Source organism: Eremomyces bilateralis (genome assembly GCF_010015585.1).
Source record: "Eremomyces bilateralis CBS 781.70 unplaced genomic scaffold P152scaffold_4, whole genome shotgun sequence".
Lineage (NCBI taxonomy): Eukaryota > Fungi > Ascomycota > Dothideomycetes > Eremomycetales > Eremomycetaceae > Eremomyces > Eremomyces bilateralis.
The window spans coordinates 1,120,301-1,148,267 of NW_022985070.1; the positions used below are offsets into that span (position 1 = coordinate 1,120,301).

General features: G+C 52.5%; 11 protein-coding genes across 11 annotated transcripts; 4 read left to right on the forward strand and 7 right to left on the reverse strand.

Annotated features, from left to right (window-relative positions):
* Positions 1-573: 573 nt before the first annotated feature.
* P152DRAFT_412254 (uncharacterized protein) lies at positions 574-4,906 on the reverse strand. Its single transcript, XM_033676981.1, has 8 exons — positions 4,810-4,906; positions 4,595-4,701; positions 3,322-4,467; positions 3,108-3,196; positions 1,793-2,937; positions 1,619-1,679; positions 1,412-1,502; positions 574-1,241 (listed from the first exon to the last, which is right to left on the reverse strand). Exons 1-8 carry the CDS (start codon positions 4,862-4,864, stop codon positions 1,065-1,067), a joined length of 2,871 nt encoding a protein of 956 aa, XP_033536741.1. The 5' UTR covers positions 4,865-4,906; the 3' UTR covers positions 574-1,064.
* Positions 4,907-7,259: 2,353 nt separating this feature from the next.
* Positions 7,260-9,352, forward strand: P152DRAFT_499052 (uncharacterized protein; the record flags this gene model as incomplete). The annotated part of the gene is made up of 3 exons (XM_033682290.1): positions 7,260-7,494; positions 7,610-7,854; positions 7,909-9,352. The coding sequence occupies 3 exons, from the start codon at positions 7,260-7,262 to the stop codon at positions 9,097-9,099; spliced, it is 1,671 nt and encodes a 556-aa protein (XP_033536742.1). The 3' UTR covers positions 9,100-9,352.
* A 189-nt stretch (positions 9,353-9,541) lies between these two features.
* P152DRAFT_392271 (uncharacterized protein) lies at positions 9,542-10,072 on the reverse strand (the record flags this gene model as incomplete). Its single annotated transcript, XM_033676138.1, has 1 exon — positions 9,542-10,072. One exon carries the CDS (start codon positions 10,070-10,072, stop codon positions 9,542-9,544), a length of 531 nt encoding a protein of 176 aa, XP_033536743.1.
* Positions 10,073-10,521: 449 nt separating this feature from the next.
* On the forward strand, positions 10,522-11,992 carry P152DRAFT_456161 (thioredoxin-like protein). Its single transcript, XM_033678935.1, has 4 exons — positions 10,522-10,994; positions 11,048-11,388; positions 11,439-11,642; positions 11,699-11,992. Exons 1-4 carry the CDS (start codon positions 10,945-10,947, stop codon positions 11,782-11,784), a joined length of 681 nt encoding a protein of 226 aa, XP_033536744.1. The 5' UTR covers positions 10,522-10,944; the 3' UTR covers positions 11,785-11,992.
* Positions 11,993-12,309: 317 nt separating this feature from the next.
* On the forward strand, positions 12,310-13,627 carry P152DRAFT_464954 (DUF1692-domain-containing protein; the record flags this gene model as incomplete). Its single annotated transcript, XM_033680599.1, has 3 exons — positions 12,310-12,391; positions 12,481-13,044; positions 13,101-13,627. 3 exons carry the CDS (start codon positions 12,310-12,312, stop codon positions 13,625-13,627), a joined length of 1,173 nt encoding a protein of 390 aa, XP_033536745.1.
* A 332-nt stretch (positions 13,628-13,959) lies between these two features.
* On the reverse strand, positions 13,960-14,352 carry P152DRAFT_447371 (uncharacterized protein; the record flags this gene model as incomplete). Its single annotated transcript, XM_033677989.1, has 2 exons — positions 13,960-14,241; positions 14,329-14,352. The coding sequence occupies 2 exons, from the start codon at positions 14,350-14,352 to the stop codon at positions 13,960-13,962; spliced, it is 306 nt and encodes a 101-aa protein (XP_033536746.1).
* Positions 14,353-14,391: 39 nt separating this feature from the next.
* Positions 14,392-15,519, reverse strand: P152DRAFT_246278 (uncharacterized protein). The gene is made up of 3 exons (XM_033674663.1): positions 15,268-15,519; positions 15,126-15,193; positions 14,392-15,073 (listed from the first exon to the last, which is right to left on the reverse strand). Exon 3 carries the CDS (start codon positions 15,041-15,043, stop codon positions 14,702-14,704), a length of 342 nt encoding a protein of 113 aa, XP_033536747.1. The 5' UTR covers positions 15,044-15,073; positions 15,126-15,193; positions 15,268-15,519; the 3' UTR covers positions 14,392-14,701.
* Positions 15,520-15,717: 198 nt separating this feature from the next.
* P152DRAFT_471748 (NAD(P)-binding protein) lies at positions 15,718-16,969 on the reverse strand (the record flags this gene model as incomplete). Its single annotated transcript, XM_033681094.1, has 3 exons — positions 15,718-15,944; positions 16,004-16,598; positions 16,871-16,969. The coding sequence occupies 3 exons, from the start codon at positions 16,967-16,969 to the stop codon at positions 15,718-15,720; spliced, it is 921 nt and encodes a 306-aa protein (XP_033536748.1).
* A 2,479-nt stretch (positions 16,970-19,448) lies between these two features.
* Positions 19,449-20,445, reverse strand: P152DRAFT_471749 (uncharacterized protein; the record flags this gene model as incomplete). The annotated part of the gene is made up of 3 exons (XM_033681095.1): positions 19,449-20,042; positions 20,091-20,264; positions 20,323-20,445. The coding sequence occupies 3 exons, from the start codon at positions 20,443-20,445 to the stop codon at positions 19,449-19,451; spliced, it is 891 nt and encodes a 296-aa protein (XP_033536749.1).
* A 1,527-nt stretch (positions 20,446-21,972) lies between these two features.
* P152DRAFT_246360 (uncharacterized protein) lies at positions 21,973-24,385 on the reverse strand. Its single transcript, XM_033674664.1, has 4 exons — positions 23,690-24,385; positions 22,993-23,640; positions 22,186-22,941; positions 21,973-22,064 (listed from the first exon to the last, which is right to left on the reverse strand). The coding sequence occupies exons 1-3, from the start codon at positions 24,167-24,169 to the stop codon at positions 22,192-22,194; spliced, it is 1,878 nt and encodes a 625-aa protein (XP_033536750.1). The 5' UTR covers positions 24,170-24,385; the 3' UTR covers positions 21,973-22,064; positions 22,186-22,191.
* A 1,658-nt stretch (positions 24,386-26,043) lies between these two features.
* Positions 26,044-27,783, forward strand: P152DRAFT_246572 (uncharacterized protein). Its single transcript, XM_033674667.1, has 3 exons — positions 26,044-26,424; positions 26,487-27,158; positions 27,387-27,783. Exons 1-3 carry the CDS (start codon positions 26,254-26,256, stop codon positions 27,525-27,527), a joined length of 984 nt encoding a protein of 327 aa, XP_033536751.1. The 5' UTR covers positions 26,044-26,253; the 3' UTR covers positions 27,528-27,783.
* Positions 27,784-27,967: the final 184 nt, after the last annotated feature.

Consider the following 27,967-nt stretch of genomic DNA (forward strand, 5'->3'; position numbering starts at 1 on the left):
TTGCTCACTTTATAATTCTCGTCGTTGATATCGATCAAGAAGAGGCTAGCACGGGCGCTTGGCTCTGGTCTAAGATCTACCTAGAGACCCATGGGATGGTGATATAGGAAAACGCTGGCTCGTCAGGAGCGCAAACGACTCAAGAACTGGTTCGGAGTGGGTACATGTCACACATCAGCAGAATATCGTTAAGGCACTGAAAGAAATGCGCTGTGGATATCGAGCAGCAAAAACTGAATACATATATGTCATGAGCATTTGCTGCAATGTTCTGTGACATCGGATCTCGTAGGGCGCAAGATTGGCTGTTTCAGGAACAGCCAAGGCTTGAGCTAGGTGCGCTAGGCTCTGTGTTAAGAGCATGGGATTGCTAAGTTACTACTCGTTGTTATTATCATGGAATAGGCAGGTATTTGAACTACCAATCATGCCACACATCTATCTCGTATCTGTTCCGTTAATAAACTTTGATGGTTTGCTCAGTACTCGTACATTCTTCTGTAACTTGAACACTGGCTGAACCTTAATCGTGGTCATACGTAGCTTGGCCGATTTAGAAACATATATCTTGGAATATCATTCTGATGTTGGCGCCCTCAGCGATCCAAGGCTCCACGATCTGCTCAGACCCCTCGGCCAGTCGTCATTCCATTCAAACGCAGCGAATATAACAGCATACTCCCAGTAAGAAGGATACCAGCCTGAACTTTCCTAGTCAATGATAGAAACCTCAAAGTCGTCAGCTGTGATGCGTTCCACGAGAATATTCTCCACTGAATATCAGTGTGTGTGAAAAATGGCAGGTGGCCCTTTAACACCTGTCCTAATTGGCGTTCATAGAAATCTGCTTTGTAGCTGTGCCTGTCGCTCATATCCCATATCCTCCGCAGCTTCCTTGCAAATCCCATATTCAATTCTTGCTCTGAGTCAAATGGGCACTCTAAGCATTCATGCATATATCTGTACCAGTTATTGTTAAAAAAGTGAAATTTTGAAATCACATTAGACAATGTATCATTGTCGTAGTGCTTCTAGACATAAGTAGCGATGGCAGTCTCCGGGCATTACATCACAGTACATACGGCTCCAGTTCCTTCATCGTCATCTAGCGGATCCTTGCTCACCAGAGTAGGAGACGTGCACAGGTCTTCCCAGTAAATATGCTGCATAAATCCGGACCTTGGGGTCTGAAAAAGTTCAGCCATTACTTTCAAGCACTCTTCGTCCTCCGTTGCAAGCATCTGGGCAAATAAAAATTAGTCTTTCTTGTCTTTCGCGTTTGGGAAGTAGAGAATAGTGTAGTCATAATTGACCTCCCTATGCGCGGCGTTTGTGCATGACGTCCTATGCAATGCCTTCTCCAAAGCCCACACAAACATATCTTAAACTCAATCGCCGGGAAATGACGTACCAGACCTGTTAGCGATGCTCTCCTTTCCTTTCTCATTTTTGGATCTGCCTCATAAGCCTGGATCCACAGCGGATGACGCATCTTCTCCAGTCTAGTGAATTGAATGGTTAGCACGGTCTGTTCTGAAATGCTTCTGCAACATTGAAAACTCAAGGAAAAGAGACGACTTTGGAGAAGAATATTTATAGGAAACGCAACCATCCTTACTTGTCTTCGATACGATGGAATAACACCATGAACATAGCAGTGGTCCAGATGTAATTTAGACCTATTGGGTCAAGGAGTTAGCGCCTTGCAATCACGGATGACTTTGGCGGTCGAAAGGTCCCAAAGCCCATAGATTGTTGAGTGTGGAGATATCTGGGGTAGAAAATCGCTTACTGGAAACCGGTTGCTGGCCAGAAACATCGTTAATAATGTCAAGTTTGAGCAAGTCCAATAGTGCTGCGTCGCTCAAACCAATCTTGCTTCTATTACCGCCGGCGGTGGGCTTGGAGATGCCGGAAGTTGAGTAATCCTTGGGTCGTGAGCTCAAGAATGCTTCAGTAAGTTCTTGGTCGACATGGCCCTTATGGATCAACGCTGACATTTCAATCATCGCGTCATCATGTAGCCCCTCTGCTCTTGCGCGTCTGACAAGTGTCGTATTCTTCAATACCTTCTTACCTGTAGCCGGATCGACTGGATGTTTCATTTGGCCAATTCGCAGTATAGAGAGGATGGAAAGCACGGGAATATTCTCGTCGGGTATTCTTTCGGGAATCCAATCTGCTTCACGATAGAGCCTAAGAATGGACTTTTTCTTGAAGAAGCGGTTTGCATTCGTATCCAAGATTCCATGGATATCAAAGGCTGTACGAGCGGCAGCCCTTGAAGTTTGTCTTCGGACAGTGGCACGGCGAGAGCCCGACTTGTCGAGTGCTGCAGTGAAGGCTGTGGCAAAATCAGAGGTCGGTATTTGACCATCAGCAAAGAATGCCTCGGGGAAGAGCGACTGCAAGCTGGCGTAAAGCCCAACTGGCTCACTGATATAACCCTTCTGGACCAGCATGTTGTGCAGATGTATGACGCACATGGGCTCCGGTATTCTGTCCATGATCAAGAGGCCCACTGCATATGCAAGCTCTAATGCCTCCATTAGGCCAACCCCGCAAAGAAACGGAGAATACTCCCAGAGGCCGTTGGCAGTAGTATTTGAGAAGCGTGATGGAGGAATCGTTGTCAGGCCGTACATGTACTTTGACTCTCCAAGCCAATTGATGAAATCATAACGAAGCTCGGTTAGCAGTTCTGAATGATCTCGATGGCGATTCGGGTTTCCGTGCATTTTGGCATCTTTTTCGAAAAATTGATTCAAAACATCAACGCCGTTGCAAAACCCACGACCCATGGCCACATTTTCGCGATCCATGAAGAGGTCAACGTCTCTCCTCGGACGGAATGCTCGGGCGGGTGGGTATAGAAGATGTCCTTTGAGACAATTAAATGACCAGCCCCGGGAGACTGTCAGAGAATCGACGATGCATCTTTTTGATCAGAATTTAGTAATGATTCTTTTGAAATAGCCTTGGGAATAACGAAACAATATCTGAAAAAGGGATCTAGGCTATTATCTTGGCGGCATGTCCAGCTAGAAATTGGTTCGAGCTTTCAAGGCATCATGCGGAGGTGTTATGGCAGCTCAAAATTTACTTACTGGAGTTGAAAGACTGTATGTGGAAGGATTTTTTTGCCACCGCCGGTACGAGGCTTTTGCATTGCAAGAGCAGTAATTTCGCCAGCAAACTATTTGTCACGAGCAGTTAGTATTTCACCTATTCCGGAATGTAATGAGTTATAGAGCAATGAGAGATGTGGCAGAGAATCTGAAGCTTTCCTGAAGGGGGCAATATATTGTCGAGATTACGCACCTCATTCAAGCCGAACAATCTTCGGTGTTCATTCCACGGGCCACTGGTAGACCAATCGACGTTCTCGAGGGCAATTCGTTGATGTTTCATTGTAATTCGTTGAACGACGATTGATGAAAAGACATTCACCAAGTCATAGAGCCAATTGATTGTGTATGCCCGGCGCCACTTGATCCGCTGTTCCTTGGTGGCACGTTGAAGATCAAGGGCTGGATCCCAGTTTCTGATCTCAGAGAGCAGGCGTTTTGTTGGCTTGCCGCTGCGAGTTGCTTGAAAATCGGTTACAAAGTCAAGGAGAGCCTGATAGGTGTGTACCAAGAATTGCTCTTTGACGTCGAGATCCATTTCCTGAACCTTTGTGAACGACTTTCCGTCAGGCTCCACTCGATGCAAAGCCGCGTGGAACATTCCTTGGGCATTTTCTACATTCCCACGTGTGATGGTATTCATAACCGTCTCGTAGGAGTCGTGTCCAGGAAAATCCACAAAGATTGATAATTCCGACTGCTCGATCATTCCAATAGCAATATTGGACATCTCGCCTGCAACAGCACTGTTGAGGCCGCCGTATGAGACCTGACGCCAAAGAGATTGAATAGAGTTCCGGAGATCGATCCACTGCCTGACAAGGGAATAGACGGCCATCAGATAGTCAGTAAGAAGTCCACTCTCGTCTTCGATGATACGGTAACTTTCCAGAGGGACTTCTTCAAGACTAGGCTCCTTAACAGCCGGCTGGGGGTTCTTTTTGGACTTTTGTCTTCGTTTGCCATGCTTTCTGCTTCCTTTAGACTTCTTCTGCTGTTGCCTGGTCGGGATATTTGTAGATGGTCCATCGAGTCGCTCGGTATCATCCGCTTCCTTCTCCTCCTCCTCCTCCTCCTCCTCCTCCTTCTTGCCACCAAGCCCGAGAATGGAGAACTGGTTTGCAAATATAGCCTGGTCTAAATCTTCTTCATCGGGAGGCTCTGTCGCAGCCTTCTGCCTTGCAATCCAAGCATCGCCTCCAAGAACGTGAAAAGCCTCGGTCAGGACATCAATAAAAAGTTTGTGGGATGTATTACTCCTTTCAATTTCCGGATCGGGCTTCCTCGACACGATTTGCACGAATGCTTCATGGGTTGCCTTCCTCGCCGCTATTATAGACTGCCAAAATTGGAACCATTAGTACTTAGGCTCCGTTGGAGGTAATGAGACAATGTAGCTATTGTAGATGACTTTGTCTAGGAAAGACGTCTCAAACAGCCCAACCTCTGACGAGGAGAAAACCTACCTGGAAGAGACGGTAAATCTCTAGCGGAACTAGATTGACATGCTGCGCAATAAGCTTTGAGACAGGGACGAAGGAGGAGATTGCAATTTGGCCGGTATTATTGATTGCTTAATAACGAATCTATCAGCACTTGTGTTGGATTTTTGAAATCAATGGAAATAATGAGTTGGTTCTGCATTCCAAGAATGAGGATTTGCGGAGCTGGGAGCATTCACATTCTGAGATCTGTAGATTCGACGACTCTAGAATCTTGTTTGAGGTGTGTATCATCCAGCGGACTAAATGATTTTGATCTCGCTTGTACTGGTAGTATGAGTAGCGGTCCACCATGGTGACTGTGGGGTGTCCCTTATGAGCGACACTTGATGGCTTGATGACTTAAGGAATGTCGTTTGTGGACCATCGTTGTTCGAGGTCGTGATCGCAAACTGTAGAGTATTTTGTGGTGGGAGCCACTGCGAGCACCGCCCTGTTTTGCTGCAAGCATCCCCCAAAATGCCCCCATACAACCCCATATCACGTGATACAAAAATCTTGCATTTTGATTGGCCCATTCAAGGAAATTTACCGCGCCCCACGCGCCCATCATTACCCGTACAAGAGAAGACGCGAACTGTCAGAGATCAGGCTTTCAGGAGATCTCTATTTTTCGGGACCCGCCGGTCTCCAGACCGCGCCCCCATTTCTTAGTCGTATTTAGGTGGTCTAGCCCCTATGGTTCCCCCGTGGTTCCCACGTGGAGGAGCATCCCACACCCCAGCCAATGCTTCTTTCTTTGCTTCTTCGCTCGTTTTGAGGAAACCAAGGTCCCCACGACCATCAATTGTATACAGAACATATAAGATGAGCGTATTCCTGTAGTTTGTACGCTCATTAAGGATCAAGATCAATCAACACTTTCAATTCTTGGTAATCAAGTGCTCTCCTGCTGAAGTCGCATCTCCAGATCACCTGATCAAAGGAACAGCTATACTCTGTCACGAACCGGCAAGCGGTTCGCCCAAAGAGAGCCTTGAGGAACGAAGCTCGAGTTGGCGATTTTGAATTCCAAAACGGCACTTGAATTATTCACAGAAGCATCACGAAAGGTTTACAGTTCATTGGTTGGTCCGTATTCCTAATTCATTTGTTTTTGGAATAATGGCGACCTGCCCAACTGAGGGAGAGCGTTGACTTTGATATATATATCACAGTTCTGAATCGATAGATCTAATACCCATGAGTCTGTCATTCGAAATCTAATGAAAAGAGAATACTATTTCATGCCTTTTAGTGTTTGTAACCAAATACTCTTAATCTATGTCGTGACGCTTCTGCGCTAGGTGCCGTCACGTCCACATACACATTGTCGGATGGTAGCTTACGTGATGATTTTTGTTTATACTGGCACGTCAAAATTTTTAGGAGGATGATGGTTACGACGCGGGCGAAGTCCGCTATTAGAGCTCCTAGGTAGATCAGATATATTCGAGGAGTCGCGCGGGTGCGCAGTGGTAGAGAGAGAGAAGGGGGAGTGGATTTTGAGCCTGTGGTGCGGTCTGTATGCGGTTGATCGAGTCTACGTGGCGTCGAGTCCGGTGGAGTTGGTATTTCAATGGCCGGGTCCGAGAGACACGGTTTTTTCGAAGGAGTCAATAGAGCAGACCGGCCCTCCCAGCGATCGAGTCGTTTCGATGGTGGAGTGGTGGCCGGGGTCGAGGTGGGTTCTGTGGACGCAGGCTTCGGCAAGTAGGCCAGAACCAGGACTCGGAGGGCCAGAAGGTTGGTGTCAGATGTATGACCGGCCACTTTTCCAGTGAGGCTGAGGAATGATCCTGCCCGAAGCAATCGTAAAGTATATAAACATCTGTCGCACGTGATGTGCTAAAATGGTTGGGAGTTAGGTGCTGTTGTTATAGTAGCGAAGTTGTTGTATTGTGTAAGTTGTGTGTAAGTTGTGTGTAAGTTCTATAAGTTGTGTGTTCTAGCTGAATGCCTGGTCCCCCGGCCCAACAGATATACGAGAGTCACGGCAAGATTATTAATGCAGTTTGTAGCCTTGGACTCCTAGAGCTCATGCCTTGGCCTGCGACAACATCTTATCGTATAAGGTGTGGAATTGAAGTGTGGAATGGAAGTGTGCTTTGTCTCAGGGGGAGATATTTGGGAAAAGCAGGGCGCCGCCAAAAACAGCGTCATAAACCGCTCTTTTCGGCGGCAATTTCACAGGTCCTCAGATTCTATGTGTAATTAAGGCTTCCCTTCACCCCTGACGGATTCCCTGATGGGTTCCCCACACCGATAGCGGAGAAATGCTCAGCGTGAAATTACCTAGATGTAATATACACTCCAGCGAACTCGTTCAGTTTAAAATGATAACTGTTTGCGTTCCATTAGACCTATACTTAAAATGGAATATCAGAACCACCACAGATTTGATACAGAAAGGAAGATTTAAATTTGGACATTCACCGTACGAACCTGTAGGGGATCCCCTGCCCCAACCAGCCCGCTACGCCTCCGCATCTGACTCGGGTCGACATGCGCGCCACGTCTGAAATCGGCCCTCATCCACCGCCCCCTCTCCCCCTCCGCCAAATCCCACCACGCGCACCACCGCATCGCGCCATTCGATCCCTCAGGTCATGGACCACCCCGCGCTTCATTGGCGTTCACGACCGCGGGAATGGCGTCGGAAGAATTCCTGACGCAGCTGCCGCTAAGGATCGTCGATCGGCTGGTGCATCTGGATCGGAGCTTTGGGGACACCGCACGGGCGGTGGGCGAAGCGTTGGAGGGAGGGGATGGGAAGGGAGCGGAACGGGAGGGGAGGGGAGGGCAGGTGGGGATTGGAGGGCTGGAGGAGACTTTTCAGACGGGGTTGATGCTGAAGCGGCAGTTGGATGAGTTGGAGAAAGAGTGTAAGCATCGCATTTGCTGTGTCCTTCCCTCTGGTGTTCTGATGTCGGTTTGCGCTTGCGACGACTTCACGGCATAGTCCTTTACTACAGACGCTGATACGGAGGAATGCCATAGCCTCTATTCCTGACCGCTCTGGTCACCTCGCGCTGCTTTTGAATAGCGAATATGTCCTCTGGTCGCTGAACGCCCATACCCCGCTCCGGCTCAACCCCTTCCTGTCGCACTGGGTCGAGGTGGTGAGGAACTACGAGATGCGAAACAGCATTGTGATCGAGGAGGTGGGAACGAAGATGAATGATTCGAGCCTCCAGAGCGCTCGAGTGGAGATGGTGAAGCTCATCCTCGCTGGAGAGATCGAGGTATGTCAAGGGTAGATGCTCCTGGTCGATGAATCTTTCATCTGAACGTCTTAGACACTGTCGTCTCTGGCTCCGAAACAATTCGCCGACCGCCTACGCCTCTTCCCACCGCGCGACCTCGACATCGCTCCCTTCATCGAAATGCTGGAGGAAGAAGGCATCTGGGATCCTGAGTCTCCTGTGCCCTCGTCCCGTCCGACCCCCACCCACTCCCGATCGTCCTCCTTTCAAAACCGCGAGACTTCCGAGCCCAGCGCCGATTCCGGGTCCAATAAGCCTCCACCGTCTGAGTCTCCCAACGCGGATGCCATGCCGTCTCACGAACCCCAGGCCCGGGTTCCAAAATTCAAATCTCGACCTACCCCTCTCACACCCTCCACACTCGAACACCACCTTCAGGCCAACCCCATCCAAACCCTTCGTACGCTCACGCACCTCCCCATCGACCTCTCCTCCCTCGACCTCCTCACCACCGCGCTCACGTCTCCATTTCTGGTCGTCATCGGCATTGAGCCCCCCTCCGTTGCGCGAGACTACATCCAGCACGCGTTACGCGTCATAGAAGGGGGCGTGAACGCTCCCGACCCCAATGATGCGCCCTCTCGCGCACCGCCGCAGTGGAATGAGTGGCGGGACACCCAGCCTCAGAGCGTGTACGAAGACGACGACGACGAAGACGACGACGACGAAGACGAAGAAGATGACGGAGACGAATATGAGGACGACGGCGAAGCATCCACCCCACGCGGACGCACAGCCGAGCTCCACGACATGGGCATCGAGATCATGTGGGAGCGCGGCGCGACGCCGAGCCTGCCGCATCCGTCGCTGGGCGTCCCTCCGAGCCGTCGGAGCGGTGAAGACGGCCGAGCGGCGGAAGGAAAACAGGCAGGGACGGCCGCGCAGGCTCAGAATCGTGCTTCAGCCACCGAAGCAGCCCGCGCAGGCGCCATCGCAACCGATCCCGCGGAGGACATGCCAACGGACCGGGCGTCGCTGCAACGCGCCGCGACGCTGTTAGTGCTGTTCGTGCGGTCGCTGATTAGGAAGGGGATCGTGGAAGTGCAGGACCTGTACTGGGAGATCCAGGAGCTGTGCGTTCGGTTCCTGTGGGTGAAAGACGTGAGGAGGTTGAAAGCGTGGGTCGAGACGGGGGAGGACGAGGAAGAAGACACGAATGTGGAGGTAGGTGGAGGGAAGGAGAAAAGCAAAGGCGTGGACGGGGAACGAGAAAGGGGAGGCTGATAGATGTCGTATTGTAAGGGACAACGGGCACGAAAGGGGCATCTTTATGCCTACCAAAGAAATCTATCTAGCTGCAAGGAGTAGGCCCGGGGTCAACTTTGAACAACTGGGTCATCATTTGAAACTGGGAACTTATGCTGCATACTGATGGGAGATCCACTCCACCCAGAACGATCCGCTTGTCAGTGTGTCGTATTCTAGCGTTCCTTGTCACTGCGTCGATGAAGCTTCTGGCGTCTCTTGCTCGAGGTTTCGCAACTCTGAATTGGTATCTAGCTATAACTCAGGGGTATTCGCAAGGGTGTTCGTCCAGATCGCTCCGCAATGCTAAGTTATTCCAACCCGCATAACCATAGGTTCCATCTCCATCATAATCGTACAATCGGACCATCGCGACCCACGCCTCACTCGATCGCCTCCGTCTCCCGGATCCCAGTTTCATCTATCTCGACACCTCCTCCTTCTGCAAATCCACCTCGACTCCCCGTTGCCGGGTCTTCCCCTCATCATGCCGCCTGTTCGCCTCCGCCTGTGATTCCCGATTCCCTGTTAGCCCTGCTACTGCGCCGCCCACCGTACCGCCCACGCGGTCCCCGATGCCCTGCCCCAGATCGCGCATCTGCCCCTCGGCCTCCTGGCCCTGGCCCTCCTTGTTCTGGCGGATACCCTCGTTCTTCAAGCCCTCGGCACCGACCAGGCCGCCGACCGCCTGCTTGCTGGCGCCCACGGTCTGGTTCCAGGAGCCGGCGGTGCGGTCGTGGTCATCTTTGGTAGCGCCGGTGGAGGAGACGGTGTAGGGGCCGGCTTTGGCGGCGGTGTGGGAGAGGTCGTGGCGGGCATCGGATTCGCCTTTGTATTGATCTGCTTTGGTCTGATCCCCGGGGTTGCCGGTTAATTTTCCGAGGAGCGATTGACCTGTGCCCTTCACTTGGTCCACGTAGGACTGGGGGGTAGATGTGTTCTTGTCCGTCATGATGTTGGTTGGTTTGGTTTGAATTGGTGTTTGGAAAGGATGACTTTGAATATGAGATTCAGACAATTGATTGATAGGATTTATAGGATTGACAGGATTGATAGGACTGAAGAATTGAAGAATTGTAGGAGCGAAGGTTGATCCTTTTATGCGCGATACCACAGCAGTATCTAGACACCTCAATGAGCCGATGACGTCAGGTATGACCTTCCCCCGGTGGGCTGGCCAGACCATTGGTGGCTAATCCATTGGGAGAGCAGGGTCTCAAAGTGACTGCACGTGACCGAAATGGAGAGCCAGAATCACATGTGCCCTTCGCAATCACGTGTTTGATCCTTGTCTGGCCCACAATTCAGGATGGCGTTGTTGCAGCTCCACCACGTGCAACTGAGAGTCGATCCTCGTAACAGAACAGCCACCAAATACGGACAGAAAAGAATATGGACAGGTAGAGCAATGGTGCAGCTGCGAAAGACTCGAGGTTGAAGCCCGATATTCTGGCACAGATGGATGCTTCGAAACGGAAACCTAAGCTCTACAATTAGGCCCAGCTTGTTCCTCGTGGTGCCACCGCTTAATTCCTGTATTCCGTAAATGGCGCATCAGATGGGACCCGCGCGGGGTGTGAGATCATTCAAGTTCCAACTTCCAAGGCAGGGGTTGCGCTTCTCGATACTGCGTCGCCTTCTCTCCCGGATTCCACCATTCCGAACAACCTTGACCTTCAGATGAGAAATATGAATGTGTCGTCATAACTTACCTATCGGAATAACCAGGGTAGAATCAAAACAAGCCATCGCACTAGTGCTGGATGACAAGAAATCGATCCTGCATCCCGACCGCCGAGCGTGATCTCGAGGTGGACTGCAAGTATGGGCTACGATTCGCAAATATCCTTTACTTTGGACACAATATGTCCCTGGTCAGTGTAACTCCGCTGAGCGCCGCGCCGATACTGCGTGCTGAAAAGCTTAGGACATACCTCGCCAAAAAACGTCTGGACGCGGCTTTGGATCAGTATCGCACCGCTCATCCCGACTCATCAGTCCGGTTTAGTGTGAAATACCTCCCATTTCAACTCTATCCGGAAGTATCGAAGGAAGGTGAAGGCAAGTACGAGTGGTACAAACGGTCCAAATATGGCGATTCAGACGAGAAGATGCGGATGTATACCACTATCATGAGTGCGTATGGACGGAGCGTCGGGATCGACTTCAAGTTTGGAGGCACCGTCGCCAATACTCTGGATGCCCACCGTTTAATACAACGGTACCAAGAGGTCCGAGGGCCTGACTGTGCGGACAAACTAATCAATAGTATTTCCCTCTACCGCAACATTAAGCTCCCTCCCTGATAACTGGATTAGCTTTGTACATGCTGTATTTCGAGAACGAGGAGCATCCTAGCTCCCTGGACACCCTCCTCAAGGCAGCGAAGGAAGCGGGGATACCGGAGGATGAAGCGAAGGCGTTCCTTGAAGATGAGTCCGAAGGTCTCCAAGAGGTCAAGAAGTTGATGCAGGAACAGGCGAGGAATGGAACGGATGCAGTGCCAACTGTCGTGTTTGAAGGTTCGTTCTCTCAAGGTTGCCAGGCTAGACTCGGGCACATGGCTTACCAAGCGCAGGCAGAAAGCGCGACTTCACGCTGGTTGGCGCAAAGGAAGTTCAGGAATATTTCAAGACGATGGAGCAGGTCGCAAAAGAAGCTTGAGATAATATGCTTGATATAGCAAGAATCGATGATTCAACGCAGGCTGATGCGAATCATGAACAGGTATATAAGAACCGCGCACTTCCCTCGCTGGCACTGAAGGTGGGGGAGTGTTCGTGGATATGAAGACGCCATTCCATGTCTCCACCATTTCTCAATGGCCGATATAAATCTCATAGATATATCATGTATAGGTGTAGAATGATGGCTTCCTGTACTCTGCTGTCGTCGTGGCTTGAAGCAAGAAGTATCAAATAAGGCTATGAACTAAGCCTATTTTGGTTAGTGTGTCGGATATGCAAGGGTCTCGAATCGCATATCGTGTCCTGAACCCTGAGGGACTTCAGTCCTCCAACACAACTCAACGACTGTCCTTTACGCGAACGCAGATGAGAAGCAGGAGTTGGAAATTGAAAGGCCTCAATCAGAAATGATGATCCAAATACCGTCCTAAAACAATTTCTTACTCCACCGGCGCTATTTGTGTTGTAGTATCCGCCCAGGCGATGTACCCTCGCTTTCACCATGAACGGATTCGCGGACCACGGCCTTAGTGCGTCCGACTTCGAGACGCCAAAAGGAGGCTTCGCGACATTTGACGCCTTCCGTAAGTCCTTACCGAACCTGGTGGCTGCCATTATGCCGCAATGAGCAATGAGCAATGAGAACCGAAGAGAGTCTAATATGCAACCGCAGCAAAAACAAAAGCCACCTATTTAACCCGAACACGGACCGGTTCAGCATGGACTCTGCTCTTGATCGTCACGACCGTCTACCTATGCATCACCGAAATCCGCCGCTGGGTTGACGGGACCATTTCGCACAACTTCTCCGTCGAGAAGGGCATCGGCCACCAGCTCCAAATGAACCTCGACATCATCATGGCCATGAAGTGTGAGGACCTCCGCATCAACGTGCAAGATGCCAGCGGGGATCGCATCCTGGCGGGCGAGATGCTACAGATGGACCCCACCAAGTGGCTGCAGTGGGGCGGAGGGAAGCAGAGGAAGCAGGTTCATAAGTTGGGAGAGTCGGAGGACAGGGACTCGATATATGGCCTCGGGGAGGATGAGGACGTTCACGACTACTTGTCGATGGCAAGAGGGAGGAGCCGATTCCCACGCACGCCGAAGGTGAAAGGCGAGGCGGACGCCTGTCGGATCTACGGAAGCTTCGACGAGAACAAGGTGCAAGGGGACTTCCACATCATGGCAAGAGGTCACGGATACCGGGAGTTTGGCGATCATCTAGATCATGGCCGTGAGTTCTTAAGGTATCCCCGATGGTTCGCAGAATGCTGACACCTTCATTCGCAGTCTTCAACTTCTCTCATCAAGTCAATGAATTGTCCTTCGGTCCGTATTACCCGAACCTGGTCAACCCCATGGATAAGACCATCGCCACCACCGAATTCCACTTCTACAAGTTCCAATACTATCTCTCCATCGTCCCCACCATTTACACGACCAACTCGCGGAACCTCGCAAAACTCCCGCAAAACTCCCACAACCCATACATTACCTCCGCGTCCGACACCGTCGTCACCAATCAATACGCCGTCACCGAACAAAGCCACCCGGTCGGCGAGGCGAACGTCCCCGGGATCTTCTTCAAATACGACATCGAGCCCATCCTTCTGCTGGTGAGCGAAGAGTCGAGCAGCTTATTTGCCCTCCTAGTGCGCCTGGTCAACGTGGTGTCCGGCGTCATGGTCGCGCTGAACTGGTGCTCCCTGCTGAGTGATTGGGTAGCCGATGTGCTGGGGCGGAGGCAGAAACGCGAAAGCCTGGGCATGCTGCACGGGCGGACGCAAAGTCTGGATAAGAAATTTCGGTACGACTAGCAGGGTGCATGCATGACATAAGACCTTGGACTTGTAAATGGCCTGGAGATGACTTGCATTTAACGGCGTTGGCAATTTTAGAGACTTCAATTTTTACGCGGGATGTTTTTTATGACCGTTAAACGCCCCCCCTATGCATTTTTCTTGCGAACTGACCATTCGTTCCGAGTAATCCAAGTCAGGAATGTTCGATCAATACGTTCCGGATTTCTCTTCTTCGATTGTGCTGTCTACGCCTGTCCCGGTCATTCCCTGCTGCTTCTCGTACCCCTCATCGTGCGCTCTGCGCATTTGCACCCTGAATTACCCCGAGTGCATAACGTCCCGGGCCACTATCTCTTCCCCTCGCCATCGCCCTCATTCAGAAACCCCCAGCCAGTCCGACTCTCCTGTCCTCTCCGCGCTTGAGAGTCCGGCGCCGCGTTCAACTTCATCGCGGAGTGCGTATCCGTGACGTTGCTAGTGGTGCCGTGTGCGGACTGTTTCATCGCGGATGCCGATTGGCCGGCCGCGAAGCCGCCGCCGGACTGGAGGGACTCGGATGCGAGGGAGTCGGAGAGCACTTCGCCGGTGGGTTCGGAATTAGGGGCGTGGGATTTCGGGTCCGTGGAGACCTGGTCGGGATGTCAGACTGCGGTACTTGCATCAAAGAGTGGTGGTATGGGAGAGCGGTGGGTCTGTGGGAGGTTCGTCGAGCATACCTTGGTTCCTGCGGATGACGGCATCTTGAAATTTGTCGATCGGATGGTGGAGGAGGGATATAGGCGGATTTGGATATGGGATACTTCAGTCAGTTCTTAAGTTAAACTCGACATGCTCCGGTGTTGCAATAGAGGCGTGTAGACATTCATCCCATCTGACCTATTTCGACCCTGCGATGACATCACCTTGAAATCACAACCCGTTTTGGGGGCGTGAAGGATGCTGATCAAAACACAAGACATTTTCGTGAAGTGTACATTTTCAATTGGATTGTAGTCTCGCTATATCCTGAATTTTATGCCTTACACTTCTCAATGGCGCAAGCAAGCGATAAATGCTGCCCGATAAAATCTCACTCCTCCCACTGACATCCTATTTCGTCGTCTGAGACAAGCCAGCGGCATCCTTCTTGTCCCTCGTCACCGCATCGTTTGGAATGCCGTCCAAGTTATCCTTCGCCACGCGTCCGACGTTGCTTCCAGCCGTGTGCTTCATGGTCTCTGAACTGTCTTCTCTTACGTCACTGCCCGCTGTGGCGGGCCCTCTCAATGTGTCACCGCCCTGTCCCGATGCTGAGATGTCGGATTCGACACGACCCGAGCCAACGTTGACAGTGCTGGAGTCGGAAGAGTTCCAGTCGGATTCAACGGGGGGTTTATCGGGGAGCGGGAGGTTGGATTGACGTTGGTTGATGGTGTCTCCTGAGGCAGGCATATTGATGATATGTAGAATCGGAAAGCTATGCTGAGATGGGAGTTAGTAGAGGAGTACAATGGAGCCTGGGGCAAGAACTTACCGACAGTCTGTGTATGTTCTGAATAATGATATACTTCTTGCTTATGCGGCTTGGAGAAGGGAGAGGCACTGGGAGACATTTATATCGTCAGTCAGTGGACGCAACTGGGGCGGCCCCACCGAGTGACGTCAATATCACTGACCTCAGAGACAGCTGGTCCGATACAGGGACTAGAATCGTCAGACCCCACAGTGCAAGTGTCCAACTCTATTGCAACCTACACCGAACATCAGTGTACATACGGTCATCACTAATCGGAGGAACTCAATCAAGGATTTCCCCTGGGTATCCTGATCGTCCGCTGCACCTCGTACGCTGGGAGGCTACCGCTTTCGTCATGATCGTGCCAGGAATTCACCATGCTCTCATAATCCATAGATGATCGTCCATGTTTATTTACGGGGAAGGACAGGGTGGAGCGGTAAATAGGTGTAGATAATTGCCATTCGTCGTATGTACGTGTCGATCAAATCCTGCTCCAGCCTCCAATGCTCGCTCAAAAAACAATACGAATCGTAACAGCCGCAAGCCAAAAAGCCTTCAATGTGTATTTTAGTCCTTGTCCCGTAAATGCTGCGCAGTCAATCAGGTATCATTGCCCGCTCCAGACTTGGGCCAGCCAATCCCGAAATCGCAGCGGGTGAATCTCAGGGAATCTCCGATTCAAACTCCGGTCGGTGACGTCGTACCGTCCTTCGATGGTCGCGACATGATCGTGCGCTCGCAGCAGCCGCTCCCCATCGTCCTCATATTCCGCCATCACAATCTCGGAGCGGAGCGAATTGATATCGTGCCATTGTACGGATGCGCTCGGAAACCCTACATTGATTATCAGGTAAGTCAACTCGTTACCGACATCGCGATGGGGATCCACTCACCCTTGACTTCCGCTGCTAGTTGGGTAAGCTGGTACACGGTCATCTTCTCGCCATACATGGTCAGTTGGGCGGGCCACGACGGCATGTCGAGTGCCCGCACCACGAATTGTGCTACGTCCCGCATGGCAGTGAGACAGATGATGACATTGGTTCGGCCTTGCGGATCATAAATCGGCGCTTGGACCCGCATGTCCCGCATGTTCATGATGTAGTCGCCCTCGCCCGCGAGGCCAAATTCCAGTCCGATCTGGTACGCCGCGAGGCCGCCCGGCGCGAATCGCTCGTAGAAAACCCCACACGCGAAGGTCGTCGACTCGAGCTCGCGTCGGTAATGCTGCAGCCAGGTGAGCGCGGCCGTCTTGTCTCGGTCGAGAGCGTCATTCGCGCGCCGATTCGACGGCAATCCTTCAAACTCCGCCGGAGCAAATCGTCGGACACCGGTCTGAACCGCAGCTTGAATCAGTTGTAATTGTGGAGGACCGGTGACCGTGGATATCACGGTGTGCACTCCAGTCAGGGCATGTTTCACTGAAGTGTCGTCGTCGTAGTCAACGAGAAGAACTTCGAAGCCGTGAGATTTTAGTTGCGGTTGCTCCTATACGCATCGCATCAGCCAACACTTTCCACATTCATACGGTAATCCCAAATATCTCTCAGAAGTTCCACAGTGAACTGCCAAGCTCGCTGAAGCAAGGCCGTATCAGTCGCACGGCGAAATATGGGATGTCGCCATTATCCTGGGCCTCCAGTGCCAAAGCCACGTTCGGCAGCAGTTGGCGAGGCCATTCAACACAGGAACTCCCGCACCTCGTAAGGTGTCCTGCCAAGGGGCCACGCAGCCACGGAACAATCGGGGGTAAAACGTACAAATCGAGATAGGATGATGAGTTGATGGCTCGTCATCTCCTTCACATAGGAAGCGATTAACAAAGCAAGCGAATTGGTCCCGGCAATAACAACCCTCATGACGGCAGCTTTCTTTGAAGACCTGGGCATCCTTGATCAAGGCTGTTCTCGGGGCGTAATTGGGGATATGAAGGGGATAGCCAAAAGCACTGAATTTATTGCGGATTCGAGGGCCGTGGACTAAAACATAAAACTGTATATGAACTTCCCGAACGGCGACTCTAGGCTGGGGGTTAAAGAAGATTCTGCAAATGAAATATACAATAGAGTTACAAGATTTGTCAGGAACAAATTCGAAGGCAACGATGGATGTGAAAGATAAGACTTATATTTCAGGTTTTCTGCGCAATGAGAGACGCGATATACGACAGCAACGGGCGACGCTATTCTAGAACATGATTCGGGCTAGAACGTAGGTTCAATGTACCAGCCACAGAAAGGGGCCACGGCATGCGAAGCCTCATTACGCCGAAACTTCAACTGGAATAGAGTGTACTCATCATCGCTCATTGCTTACGGCCATATTGAGCGAAGGTTGCGAATGGTACGACCGGCTCGATTGACTGTCGCACGGGCAGAAGAGATGGCCACCGGAAGGAAGCTAGTCTGGGATACCAACTGGATGGATGATCTGCTGCACCGACGCCATTAGCTCTGCCCGATCGATGAACCACGCCAGGGCAACTCCGAGATAGCGTTATGGATCCCCCTGGCGTTCAATCGGACCGTTCAGCCCTACGGCTGGAGCCTAGATGCGTCTGCACGTCCGACCTATTAGGTCATGAACCGTCAGTTGTTACAGAAACACACCAGGCATCAACACTCCGCAGATTCGTTGGCGTGCGAGGCTTATGAGGCGGTCGAACTCTCTATCCGACCAAGGGATTACAGACAGGAATGGGCCTGTTCCGGACGAAAAAGATATTGGAAATCAAATGCCAAAGACCATTTTCGAGGCGCCACCACGGTTGTCAGGCCGCAAGTTGACAGCGACGCGCACGACGGCGACAGATATCTCTAAAGAAAGAAGCGGTCGCACCATGTTCGCCGGCATGGAGTGGCCATTGGTGCATGGACCGATCGCTCCATTCCCCGTTCCCGTCCGAGCGCCGTAAGCCGCTAAACACGAGGGGAGGTTGTATCGTGGATTTCCAACATCGTGGGGTTATGGTGATGGCTGCGGAGTTTTTGGGCTGTTTGGTGGCAAGCACGGCTCCCTCCGGAGCAGAAGCCTCGCGAAAGTCGCCAGCCATCCCTCAATGAGGATCTATGGAAATCCATGGTGCGATGAATATGCTCCTAAAGTTCGGGCCTGAGCGACGCAACATGACGAATATTTCGAGGTTGAGCAACTTGGTCGTTGAAATAGAAACGGGCGGTGCGCGATGTGGTTGCAATTGGATATTCAAGGCGTCAAGGCGCCAAGGGGGCCGTCCGAAGACCGAACTCCGAAGGATTTCACATCAAGGATGAGGTCGTCCAGACTCCGTCCCCACTTGAGCCGCGTTGAGCCTCATATCTGAGTAAGGTAAGGCAGAATTCGTGTCTGCCTACTTGACCTTTCTGGGGTTTCTTGCGGGGTGCCAACAGTCGACATAGTTATGCATCTGATGAGTGTGGTGGTGGCGTTGTTTAGGAGCCGCAGAGCCTCCACAGAAGAGTAAAGCAACAAGCGGTGACGTCGAATGTGTGGCGCAGTGTAAGCCGCCACACATCCCTGTTAGGAGGTCTTGCACGTGTGGGATGATGATCATGGACGGAGTAGTTACAGTAGAGATGTGCACTTCTATCGTGGAGGAGTTAGGACTTAGGAGGCTTCAACCTCCCGTCGCAGCACCGCAGCCAGATTCCTTGACTGCCCGGTCTACAGTGCAATTAGGTCATCAAGTCAGCCTTGGTGTGGCTTCACGCTGCTGCTTGAAACTCCAAGCATGTCCTGATGCTAGTATACACGGCTGCATCTATATGGGCCGGACGGTGTGGAGGAGAAACCCACGGTGGTCGCGAAATCCTCAAGGTACCAGACCCTGGGCTCGCATATCATCGTGTGAATGAACCGAACCTCCGCAAGACTACCCCTTCGGGTTTGAGGGACGGCCGAATCAAGGATTACAAATGGATGGCTTACAAAAACTAATGCAACGAGAGAGGAAGGTTGGCGATTAAGTATTCGTCCAGGGATATTATCTCGGGCAACTCCGTCGGTGATAAGGCACATCCTCACAATGTATCGTGGAACGAGCCCCGGCCCCGGCCTACCCTGAGCCACAGACTGACCATCTTACTTGACCCTGTCCTGCGGATGGGAATGTCTTGATACATTGACCGACGCCCCGAGCCGCCCACGGTCTACCCGACTCTGACTATCGTGTTTGCCGGTCCTATAGATAAGAATCTTATGTCCATTGACCAGCGCCCCCAGCCGCATACTTGATTCTTAAACCGAGACCCGCACATGCTGGGACATGGTCCACTCGAGTCGATCCATCAGGCAACGATCATCGTGACCTGTCGGCGAGCAATTCGAAGGTTGAATTGGTCAGAAACCCGCCTTCTGCCTCTTTTTCACCGGCCGTCCCTTGTCCGATTCGATCGATGCGTTCGACTTGTTTCGCTTCAAGGCCATCCATCCCTCCTCCTCTGCCTCTCCCGTCGCGCCCTTCGCACCTGTCCCCGGCCTAGAATCGCCCGTATCCGAACCCCCAGGCATGCCCACGCCTTCGTCCCCATCATGCCGGAATTTCGCCCGCTTTCCCCTACTTTTGCCCATGCGTAAATCCATCACGCCGCCTTCCACCTCCGCGATGGAATCCTGCGACCGTCGCTTCCGTTTGTTGCGCTTCCGCTTGGTGTTGGGGGACATGGTTCGTTCGCGACGCCGTTCGGCGCGGCGGATCGCTTGCGCGCGGAGGCGGACTTCCACTTCGGCGGTGATGTCGTCGTACTCGACCGGGACGGTGTTGCTCTCTTCGGTGGATGGTTTAAGGCGCTTCGAAGGAGAGAGCTCGATCACGCTGTTTTCTAGAGAGCGTTTCACGGGGGTATCCGGTATGTGAGCTCCGGGAGCTGTAGCCAGCCGTACTTTGTGGGTTCTCGTCGCATCGTCCTCCGGACTATTGCCACTCTCGTTTCGCTGATCGAAGGTCAACATGCGAGCCGGAGGGCAGGTCATGACACTTACCAGCTCTGCTTTGACCAGCCTTGCCTGGTCGAGCAATCGCGTGGATATGTCTAGCATTCCCTGTATGCGTCCGCGGAACACGCTCGAAGCATCATTGGCCAGGTCGGGATGTTGGACGATTTGGCTGATGATGATTTGGTGGCTTGTCAGATTGACCAGATGCAGGTCGAGCAACTGCGTCAAGTAAGTATCCTGCACTACGATTCCAGGACGACCAGATATGAGTGCTTACACTCTCCCATGCAGAGCTCTGCATGCTTGCACTTCGCCAGCCTTTTGCATCGATGTTTGATAGGGATGCTTGGAGCGTCTCCGCTCGTTGGAGGCGTTCGGCCCAGGTTTCTGGCTCTGCCATGGTGGATGTAATGCACGTTGTATCGTATAACTCAGAAAATGTCTAGGTGTTGAATGCTGCGTGTGGACATTACAAAGGTGGTAATATCACCGTCATCGGGAGTTGTTAATTGAGTGTTTATTTGCGTTGTTCGTTGCCGGGTGCAGTTGATGTTAAGTGTTTGTACGATCGATACCCATGCACATGGAACCCCAGGGTAATTAGAGGGTTGCCACTTGCACGCGTAAGTGGGCATTCCAGACTCCAGTTCACAGCGCAACTATTCCATGGTGGTTCACTGCATCAACACTCCGGTATACTCTGTACAGAGTTGAATAATACTTAGATACATACATTTATCCTTAAGCCGCATCCACAAGTGCTTTTCTCAGTCACTATAAGACCCGTTCCGACTCTATTTATCCATTGAAACCACACGTTTCAATGACCCCTTGAGTCTCCACCACAACTTTTCTTGCAGTTGTGTTGTAGAGATATATCAACAATTGCCTTATCGATAACTTGTATGACTGCCGGTGACACGCCCACGGTTATTTCCCATCCGTACGACCCCCATGTTCCAGAACGTCGCATTTTCCCCACGTTTGACCTGCCACCATCGTACACACCCGAGCCGGACCTCCCGTGAAAACAACGCAAAGGTGTATAGCATAGTCTGCCATCAACCGAAGTGAAAGGACTGGGAATTGGGAGAAGGATGAGTCGCTTGCTACGATGTAAAATCGGCCAGACGCGATAGAAACGGACAACTGAGATGGTCCAGGAAAAGAGGAGAACCCGTTGACCGCAGCGGGTATGAGCCGTGATATTCCTTCCACCCCTCATCATCGTTCATCGTTCATCATAACAAGGAGGAGATATGGGGTCGTAGAAGTCGATCAACGCAAACTAGGAGACAAGGGCACAGATCGTAAGCTAAATCACGGGAATGCATAAATATGACACGATGCAATCATCCACTGACCGGCATCTTCGGGCGAGAAATGGAACCAGCAACGATAGGGGAGAACGTTCAGTCAATACTCCTTATGGAAGCGAACAAAGTACGAAGGATATTCCAAGCGTGGTAACCCGATCCCCGTGAACGATGCGACGCGCAGGGGGTTGGAAGAGAAGGCAGCGAGAGAAATCAAAGGAAAGGGGAGATGGAAATCGGGGAACCTCGATCTCGATCGCTCAGCCGCAGCACCAAAGCACGCCGAGAATCGAAATCGAGATCCCCTCCTCCGGCCGGTCAACCCGATCCAGCACGAAAATCAGACCGGTAACCCAAAACGAACCGAGACGAGGAAAAATATGTGGGAGATGTGTAAAAGTTAAGGAAAACCCTTTTTGTGACCCCGCCCGAGTTTTTCATGCTACAAACTTTCCCCGTACCGAAATGATGGCGACGTTTTCGAAACTCCTAATTAGAACCAGTTATCCTTGATACCCCCCGAACCCGTTGCCCGGGAACGCGCCAGGATTCGGCCCCGGCGGCTGCGCCCATTGTGCTTGTCCCTGGTTCCCACGCCCGTAGCCGCCGGCGCTCGCTGGCATCTGAGGGTACGGTTGGCCCATGGCTGGTGGAGAGAATCCAGCTTGGCCTTGCTGGAAAGGTTGGCCAGCCGGATTAGGACCTAGAGATTCTCAGTTAGCGACAAAGTTCCAAATATATGCGCAGCGAGAAATCAAATGCATCAAGTGACAAGAAGAAGCTGGTGGAAACCTCAAGAGGTGGTGTTGCAGATTAGTACATGCCCGAGACTAAAGGGATGCCGAATGCGGAGGGGTCCAGGTGCGGCATTTAGTGACTCTGTGATGTCCAGGATTGGCATAGGGAGCAGATGGGGATGATGAATAGCGCCTCTGGTTGCCGTTGCCGTGTGGCCTGTTGTAGGGTTTCCTCTGATATGGGTGGAATTCACCTTGGCCAGTCCACTTGCGCTTCCTCGGCTGATACTCATTTTGGGATGGGGGGGAGGGTGTGTCATCCGAAGCGCCAGGGTGTGCCTTGGGTTTCCTGGGAAGTGTATGATGCGTTCGGTTACCTTGGTGCCCGGCCTGGACTGGGTAGTCGGGTTCATAGAACTCATCCTGGCAACCATCGCTAGTTTTCGAACAGAGGGTTACTGCATCCCCATTGTACCCTGGATCAGTTGAGCAATCCTGCATCTCTGTGTCCTCAGATGCATGCGAATACTGCTGACCGTGCTGATTTCGAGAGGAACGTCCCTCTGACGATCCTGCGGAATCCATACGGGGCCCTCCGTTTCGACCAGGGGATGATTGCCGACCGTCTGGATGATAGTGGGACGCAGGTGGAGAAGCAGCGCAATGAGACTTGGAAGGAGGTGGCGGGTAATGAGAGTTGTATGTACCTTGAGGAGACATCGGGCCGGGTGGACCGCCGTACTGGGGGAAGTACGCACTGGGGGTCTGCGGGAATGCCGAGTTGGGGCCTTGCGCAGGCGAATAGGTTTCAAACTGTCCGGTAGGAGGACGATCTTTGCCCCACTGAAAGTTGTCAGGTGTGAAAGGATCCATTAGCCGGGAGTGTCAACTTACGCTGCACTTGAGGGGCCTGCCGTTCACTTGATACCCGTTGAGCTGGCAGATAGCCATTGCTGCATTCTCATGGGTATCCATCTTGATGAAAGCGAAGCCACGATCGGACTGGAAGCGAGTCTCGACTACGTATCCAAAATTCTGAAACAAGGGAACGAGATCCTGCTGAGAAGTGTACGGAGTCAGATTGCCGACGTAGCACGTGGTCTGCCATTGAGGAGTCTGCTGAACGATCATTTCGTAGCTTTGCATGCCGTTCGTTGGGAAATGATGATGTCCATAAGGAGTGGTTGGCGTCATCCCCATCGAAGCCATCGCCTGCTGTTGGGACATGGACGGCTGGCCTTTTTGATTCGCCCAGTTGCAGCGAATCGCGCGGGAACCAAGCCACTCCCCGTCCATCGAGTTGAGAGCCTTGTCCGCATCGGAACGATCGCGGAAAGCGACGAAACCATAGCCACGAGAGCGGCCGGTTTTCATGTCCCACATGACACGGGCTTCGGAAACGTTCCCAAACGCCGAGAAGGCTTGGGTTAGAATCTCATCATTGACCTCATTGGACAAATCGCCGACGAAAATGTGGAAGTGGCTCGACGTATCTTCCTTGTTGGAGCTGTTCGATTGATAGGCCCAGTTGACGCGAATTTCCTAAACGTTGTGAGCAACCGCTGATATTCAAGATAAAAAGCCCACATACCGATTGATGGATGCGACGACCGTTGAGAGTTTGCATGGAACGTTCTGCCGCGCCCGGGTCGTCGAATTCGATAAACCCATAGTTGAACCCCTTGGATTGATAGTTCTTGTCCGGGATGATCTTGACGCTTTGAACGTGACCAGCCGTCTCGAAGATCTGACGAAGGACTTCCTCGGTCACACGCGGGTCGAGACCACCGACGTATAGCGCACGCTTGTTGGGCTCCGGAGCCGCGCGGCGGACGTAGCCACCGGCGCTGGCAGGGGACATGACGTTCCCGGACATCGGGGAGCTGATCGCGGTAGGGATCGGATTGGTGTTCTGCGGGATGATGACCGGGGCAAGAGCCGGCGGGGGCATATGCGAATTCCCACCTTGTCCATTGCCCGGCACCGTACCCGGAGGGGCATTGTTGTCGTAGCCCGGCGCTCCGGTCGAGGGAGGGGGTGGGAGGCTAGCAGAGGGATTCGACTCAGACATTGCTGAAGATAATGCTCGACGAGCTATTTCGGTTGACTTTGATGCCCTAAGAGATGCTTTCGCAGCGAAAGGAAATTACGGGCCTGACGACAGCTCGATGGCACGGCAAGAAAAGTCGCGTTTCGATATGAAAGCGGACTGCAGTAGACAGACCGGCCGGTGATGTTCAAATAAAGCGCTCAAAGCTGGACAACAGCAAGGAAAGGCCGAAGGGATGTCGAGAGCGATGAAGAACTGCAAGGCGGTTGAATCTATGGCAGGCGGAGGAAAGAATGAGCGCTCCGAGATCATCATGATGGAACCGAAAGGAAGTCTACTGTACTCACCGACAAGTAACCAAAGCTCCCGTCCGATGGAAAGGGAATCGGTCTTAGACTGAGGCCAACCGTATCGCTTGGCGAAGGAAAATCGAAGGAGACGGAACTGAAACCCTGAGGAAGTGGAAACAGCACGAAGGAGATGGAGAGAGGAAAGGAGATATGATAGAAGTATTGGTCGCTCTGCAGGCTTAAAAACCGCCGACCGATAGGAGAAGGAGGAGGGAGAAGACGTCAAGAAATGAAGACAGAGTGGAAGGAATACTTGAAAGTTGAAAGGGGGTGGGAATGGAGATGGAAAGAGAAAGGAAAAAGAAAGGTGAACAGAGCAGCGGATGGAGAGGGTGAAGTGGAGAGAGTGAGGAGGAGGAGTAGTAGTGAGGAGAACGGAGGATGAGGAGAATGAGGAGAATAAGGTGAGTGAAGTGTGATGGAGAGAGAGAGCGGCGCAAATTATGGCGTTGCACCGTGCATGGGTAGAGGTCACTGGCGGTGTTCAGGGTGCTGGTTACTGGTGGTGCTGCCCCGACGGTCTGGGTCAGTCGCTGCGTCTCCGGGGCTCTGGAGAGGTTTCTGGCCCTTCTGCCGCGCTGCAAGTGATTAGTTTTCTACGGAATACTACTGTTGGTTACAGAACTGGCAGAACCGTAGAACCGGAGTGCAGGACCGTCCGGCTGGCGGGCCGTAGCCAACCTGCAGTAGATAGGACTAAACTAGCGATAATAGAGCCTAGAGCCCTGGTAGGGGAGGCTGGGGAGGGTATTGGCACTATTGGGTAACCGGTGAGAGATACAGGAGGGGGGATGGTTCACTGTTAGCAGCTGTTCCGGCGCCAAACCCCTCGCCTGTCACTGCGACAAATTCAACGTCGGCTAAGGGTTGATTGGATGGTATGCCAGTCGAGCGAGGAGGCGTTGGGCGGATATCAGATTTCAGAGCCGCCCATGCACATTGCAGAACAAGGTCATGAAGGAATATTAAGGAATAGCTAAAGATTCATCAAGAAATGGAACCCTTTCATCGAATTATTAGCGACGCTGCGGAATACCGCAACAATAATGAAAGGCCCAGTATCAAGTCGAGTACAATACTTAAATAGTAGGACCCATATAAATTCACCGCAACCTTAAGCCTCTCATGATACAATGCGGTACTCACGGTAATACAGATTACTATATATAACCATAGCAAGAATTAGGAAAGAGCCCTCCTTGGTTAGATCATGACAGTGGATGCTGACAATACGAACTCCTGCCCGGTACGGAGTACAGGATATATACTGGCAGTCCAGTCAGGTAGTACGGACCTCCTGTGGAGTCGTGATACTTTGCTAGGTACGGAATACTATTATTCTTTATGTAAGGTACCAGTTTGCTATCAGATTACTATCAATTTGCTCTCCATAGAAAACTGCTCTTCTATGATTAATCTATACATGCGGATACACGTCCATCGTGATCTATCAACATTCAATTTACATTCTTCCTGTAGTGAGTGAGTTACACTGAAACGTATTCCGTAGGTACCCACCCCTTCCCGTCCTCCCCACCAACCAGCCCCGAACCCAGATGAACCAATGAACGGGCACCAATCACCCAACGCGATCATGACCACACCCGCTCCCATCACTTCACTGCTCCCATTACCATCGCCGCGCAAATATGATCCGCCATCTAACCCCCCCACTTAGTCCCTCCATCTTCCCTCCATCCAAGACATCCATCGCCTCTCCCTTCTCAATCGCTGCTCCGACTCCAGCTCTCCATCATGTCCATGGCCATGCCGCCGCAGCCCCAAGTTCGCGCGCATCCCGGCCCGCAGCAGGCCCAGCAACCGCAACCGCGCCAGGGAAATGCCACCCGGCCGCCCGGTGATGCGCAACCAACGCGCGCACCCCAACATCCCACAGAAAGGCTTCAAGGAATGGTCAATTTGATGGTGCGGCTCAACCTTTCATATCTGCAATACCAAGTACGCAGTGGCTAACAGGTTCTCATCAGCTCGTCCAAACCGGTCGCATCTTTTCGGACCCTTCCAAGCGACGCGGACACGGCGCAACCGTGACGCGGCAGCAACTCATGCAGATTTTCCCCGAGGCGGAATCGAACTTCCACAATGCGCTCGATGAGCTCGATGCGGACTTGCAGCGGAGCCAGGCCGTGCTGCGGCGCGATCTGGCGCTGGCGCGAGAGCGGAGGCGGAAGAAGGAGGAGGAGGCCCAGCAGCTCGACCGAAGCGCGAAAGCGAATGCCGACGTTGATGCGAAAGTGGTGAAGAAGGAGGACGTCCAGATGGCCGATGCGCCTCCCCCAGCGAGCGCGACAACCGGCGAGAAAAAGCCCGATGCCGTCGCCAACGTCAACGGCGGCGCGGACGCACGCAACAAGGCGAAAGTGCCGGCGGAAATGCCCACGAAGACGTCACCCAAGGGATCATCCACATCCGCCATCCCCAAAAACCCCAACCCCACCACCGCCACAACTTCCGCCCCCACCTCCGCCCCATCACCCAGCAAAGCTGCCTTCGCCTCCATCGACTTCGAGTCCATCGACTCCCTCTTCGCCTCCCACCCAGGAAGCCCGTCCGCGCCGCTTCCCGCCGCCTCGCCACAACCTCATATTCCCCCCGCGTCTCCCACCGGCATCCTCGACAACCCCATGCCCCCCGCGACCATGAACCCCGTCGACGACCTCGACTTCACCATCCCCGGAACCGGCGACGCAGGCGAGGACTCCGGCCTCCTCGCGGGCCTGGATACGTACGCCAACATCGAAGGACCCGGCGGCGCGGACCTGCCCCTGCTCTCCGCCGCTCCACCGGCACCAGACGCACAGAAACCGAAGCTCGCGGATGGCGACGATGTGGCGATGGGCGGGTTGGGAGATTTCGGGAACGTCGACGGGGAGGGGAACGAGGATTCCGTGATGGGCGGACAGACGTTGGACGATCTCTTTAACTCGTTGGACGATCTGATCGGGGACTCGGGAACGGGCGAGGGAGACGCGGATGGGGACGTGAATTTCGATTTCGACTTTACTTGAGCGGGGGGTGCGGATGGCACGGGATTGGTGACCATCGCATGGAGGATACGATCACCATCGGGTTGTGGAGCGACAAAATCGTGGCGTATACCAGGTTTGTCCCGCGATCTTACGCACTTATGATGAGAGCACTGGGCGTTCGGATGTCTTTTCTGTCAGGACGGTTTGTTGGAGACAGCCATTCCCACCATACCCGTTGTTGACCTTCTCTGGACGTCATTGTATGGGTTGGGCATAGGAGGATGTTCATGGAACGCTTCGTCTGGTCTGCATGGTGGTTGGCGTATGGATTTAGACTAAAAGGTGTCGTCTAACGACGTCCGAATTAAATCATAGCAATTTACGAATCCACGAGGACTGCTTGTCAGATGTCGTTGAGACAAGCATTAGGATCTTTCTTAGGGGTTGGCAATTGCTGAGTCGGATTCTGTCCTACGCTA

Coding starts and splice junctions, on each gene's coding strand:
- P152DRAFT_246360 (XM_033674664.1), bottom strand. CDS start 24,169: ATGTCTGAGTCGAATCCCTCTGCTAGCCTCCCACCCCCTCCCTCGACC. Junction 23,641..23,689: donor GTCGTCGCATCCATCAATCG/GTATGTGGGCTT, acceptor CACAACGTTTAG/GAAATTCGCGTCAACTGGGC. Junction 22,942..22,992: donor GCAGGCCCCTCAAGTGCAGC/GTAAGTTGACAC, acceptor GACAACTTTCAG/TGGGGCAAAGATCGTCCTCC.
- P152DRAFT_412254 (XM_033676981.1), bottom strand. CDS start 4,864: ATGATACACACCTCAAACAAGATTCTAGAGTCGTCGAATCTACAGATC. Junction 1,503..1,618: donor TTCCATCGTATCGAAGACAA/GTAAGGATGGTT, acceptor TCAATTCACTAG/ACTGGAGAAGATGCGTCATC. Junction 1,242..1,411: donor GAGCATCGCTAACAGGTCTG/GTACGTCATTTC, acceptor TTATTTGCCCAG/ATGCTTGCAACGGAGGACGA.
- P152DRAFT_246278 (XM_033674663.1), bottom strand. CDS start 15,043: ATGCCTGCCTCAGGAGACACCATCAACCAACGTCAATCCAACCTCCCG.
- P152DRAFT_456161 (XM_033678935.1), top strand. CDS start 10,945: ATGGGCTACGATTCGCAAATATCCTTTACTTTGGACACAATATGTCCC. Junction 10,995..11,047: donor TTGGACACAATATGTCCCTG/GTCAGTGTAACT, acceptor TGAAAAGCTTAG/GACATACCTCGCCAAAAAAC. Junction 11,389..11,438: donor TGCGGACAAACTAATCAATA/GTATTTCCCTCT, acceptor TAACTGGATTAG/CTTTGTACATGCTGTATTTC.
- P152DRAFT_246572 (XM_033674667.1), top strand. CDS start 26,254: ATGTCCATGGCCATGCCGCCGCAGCCCCAAGTTCGCGCGCATCCCGGC. Junction 26,425..26,486: donor AAGGAATGGTCAATTTGATG/GTGCGGCTCAAC, acceptor GGTTCTCATCAG/CTCGTCCAAACCGGTCGCAT. Junction 27,159..27,386: donor ACCCCATGCCCCCCGCGACC/ATGAACCCCGTC, acceptor GGGAACGTCGAC/GGGGAGGGGAACGAGGATTC.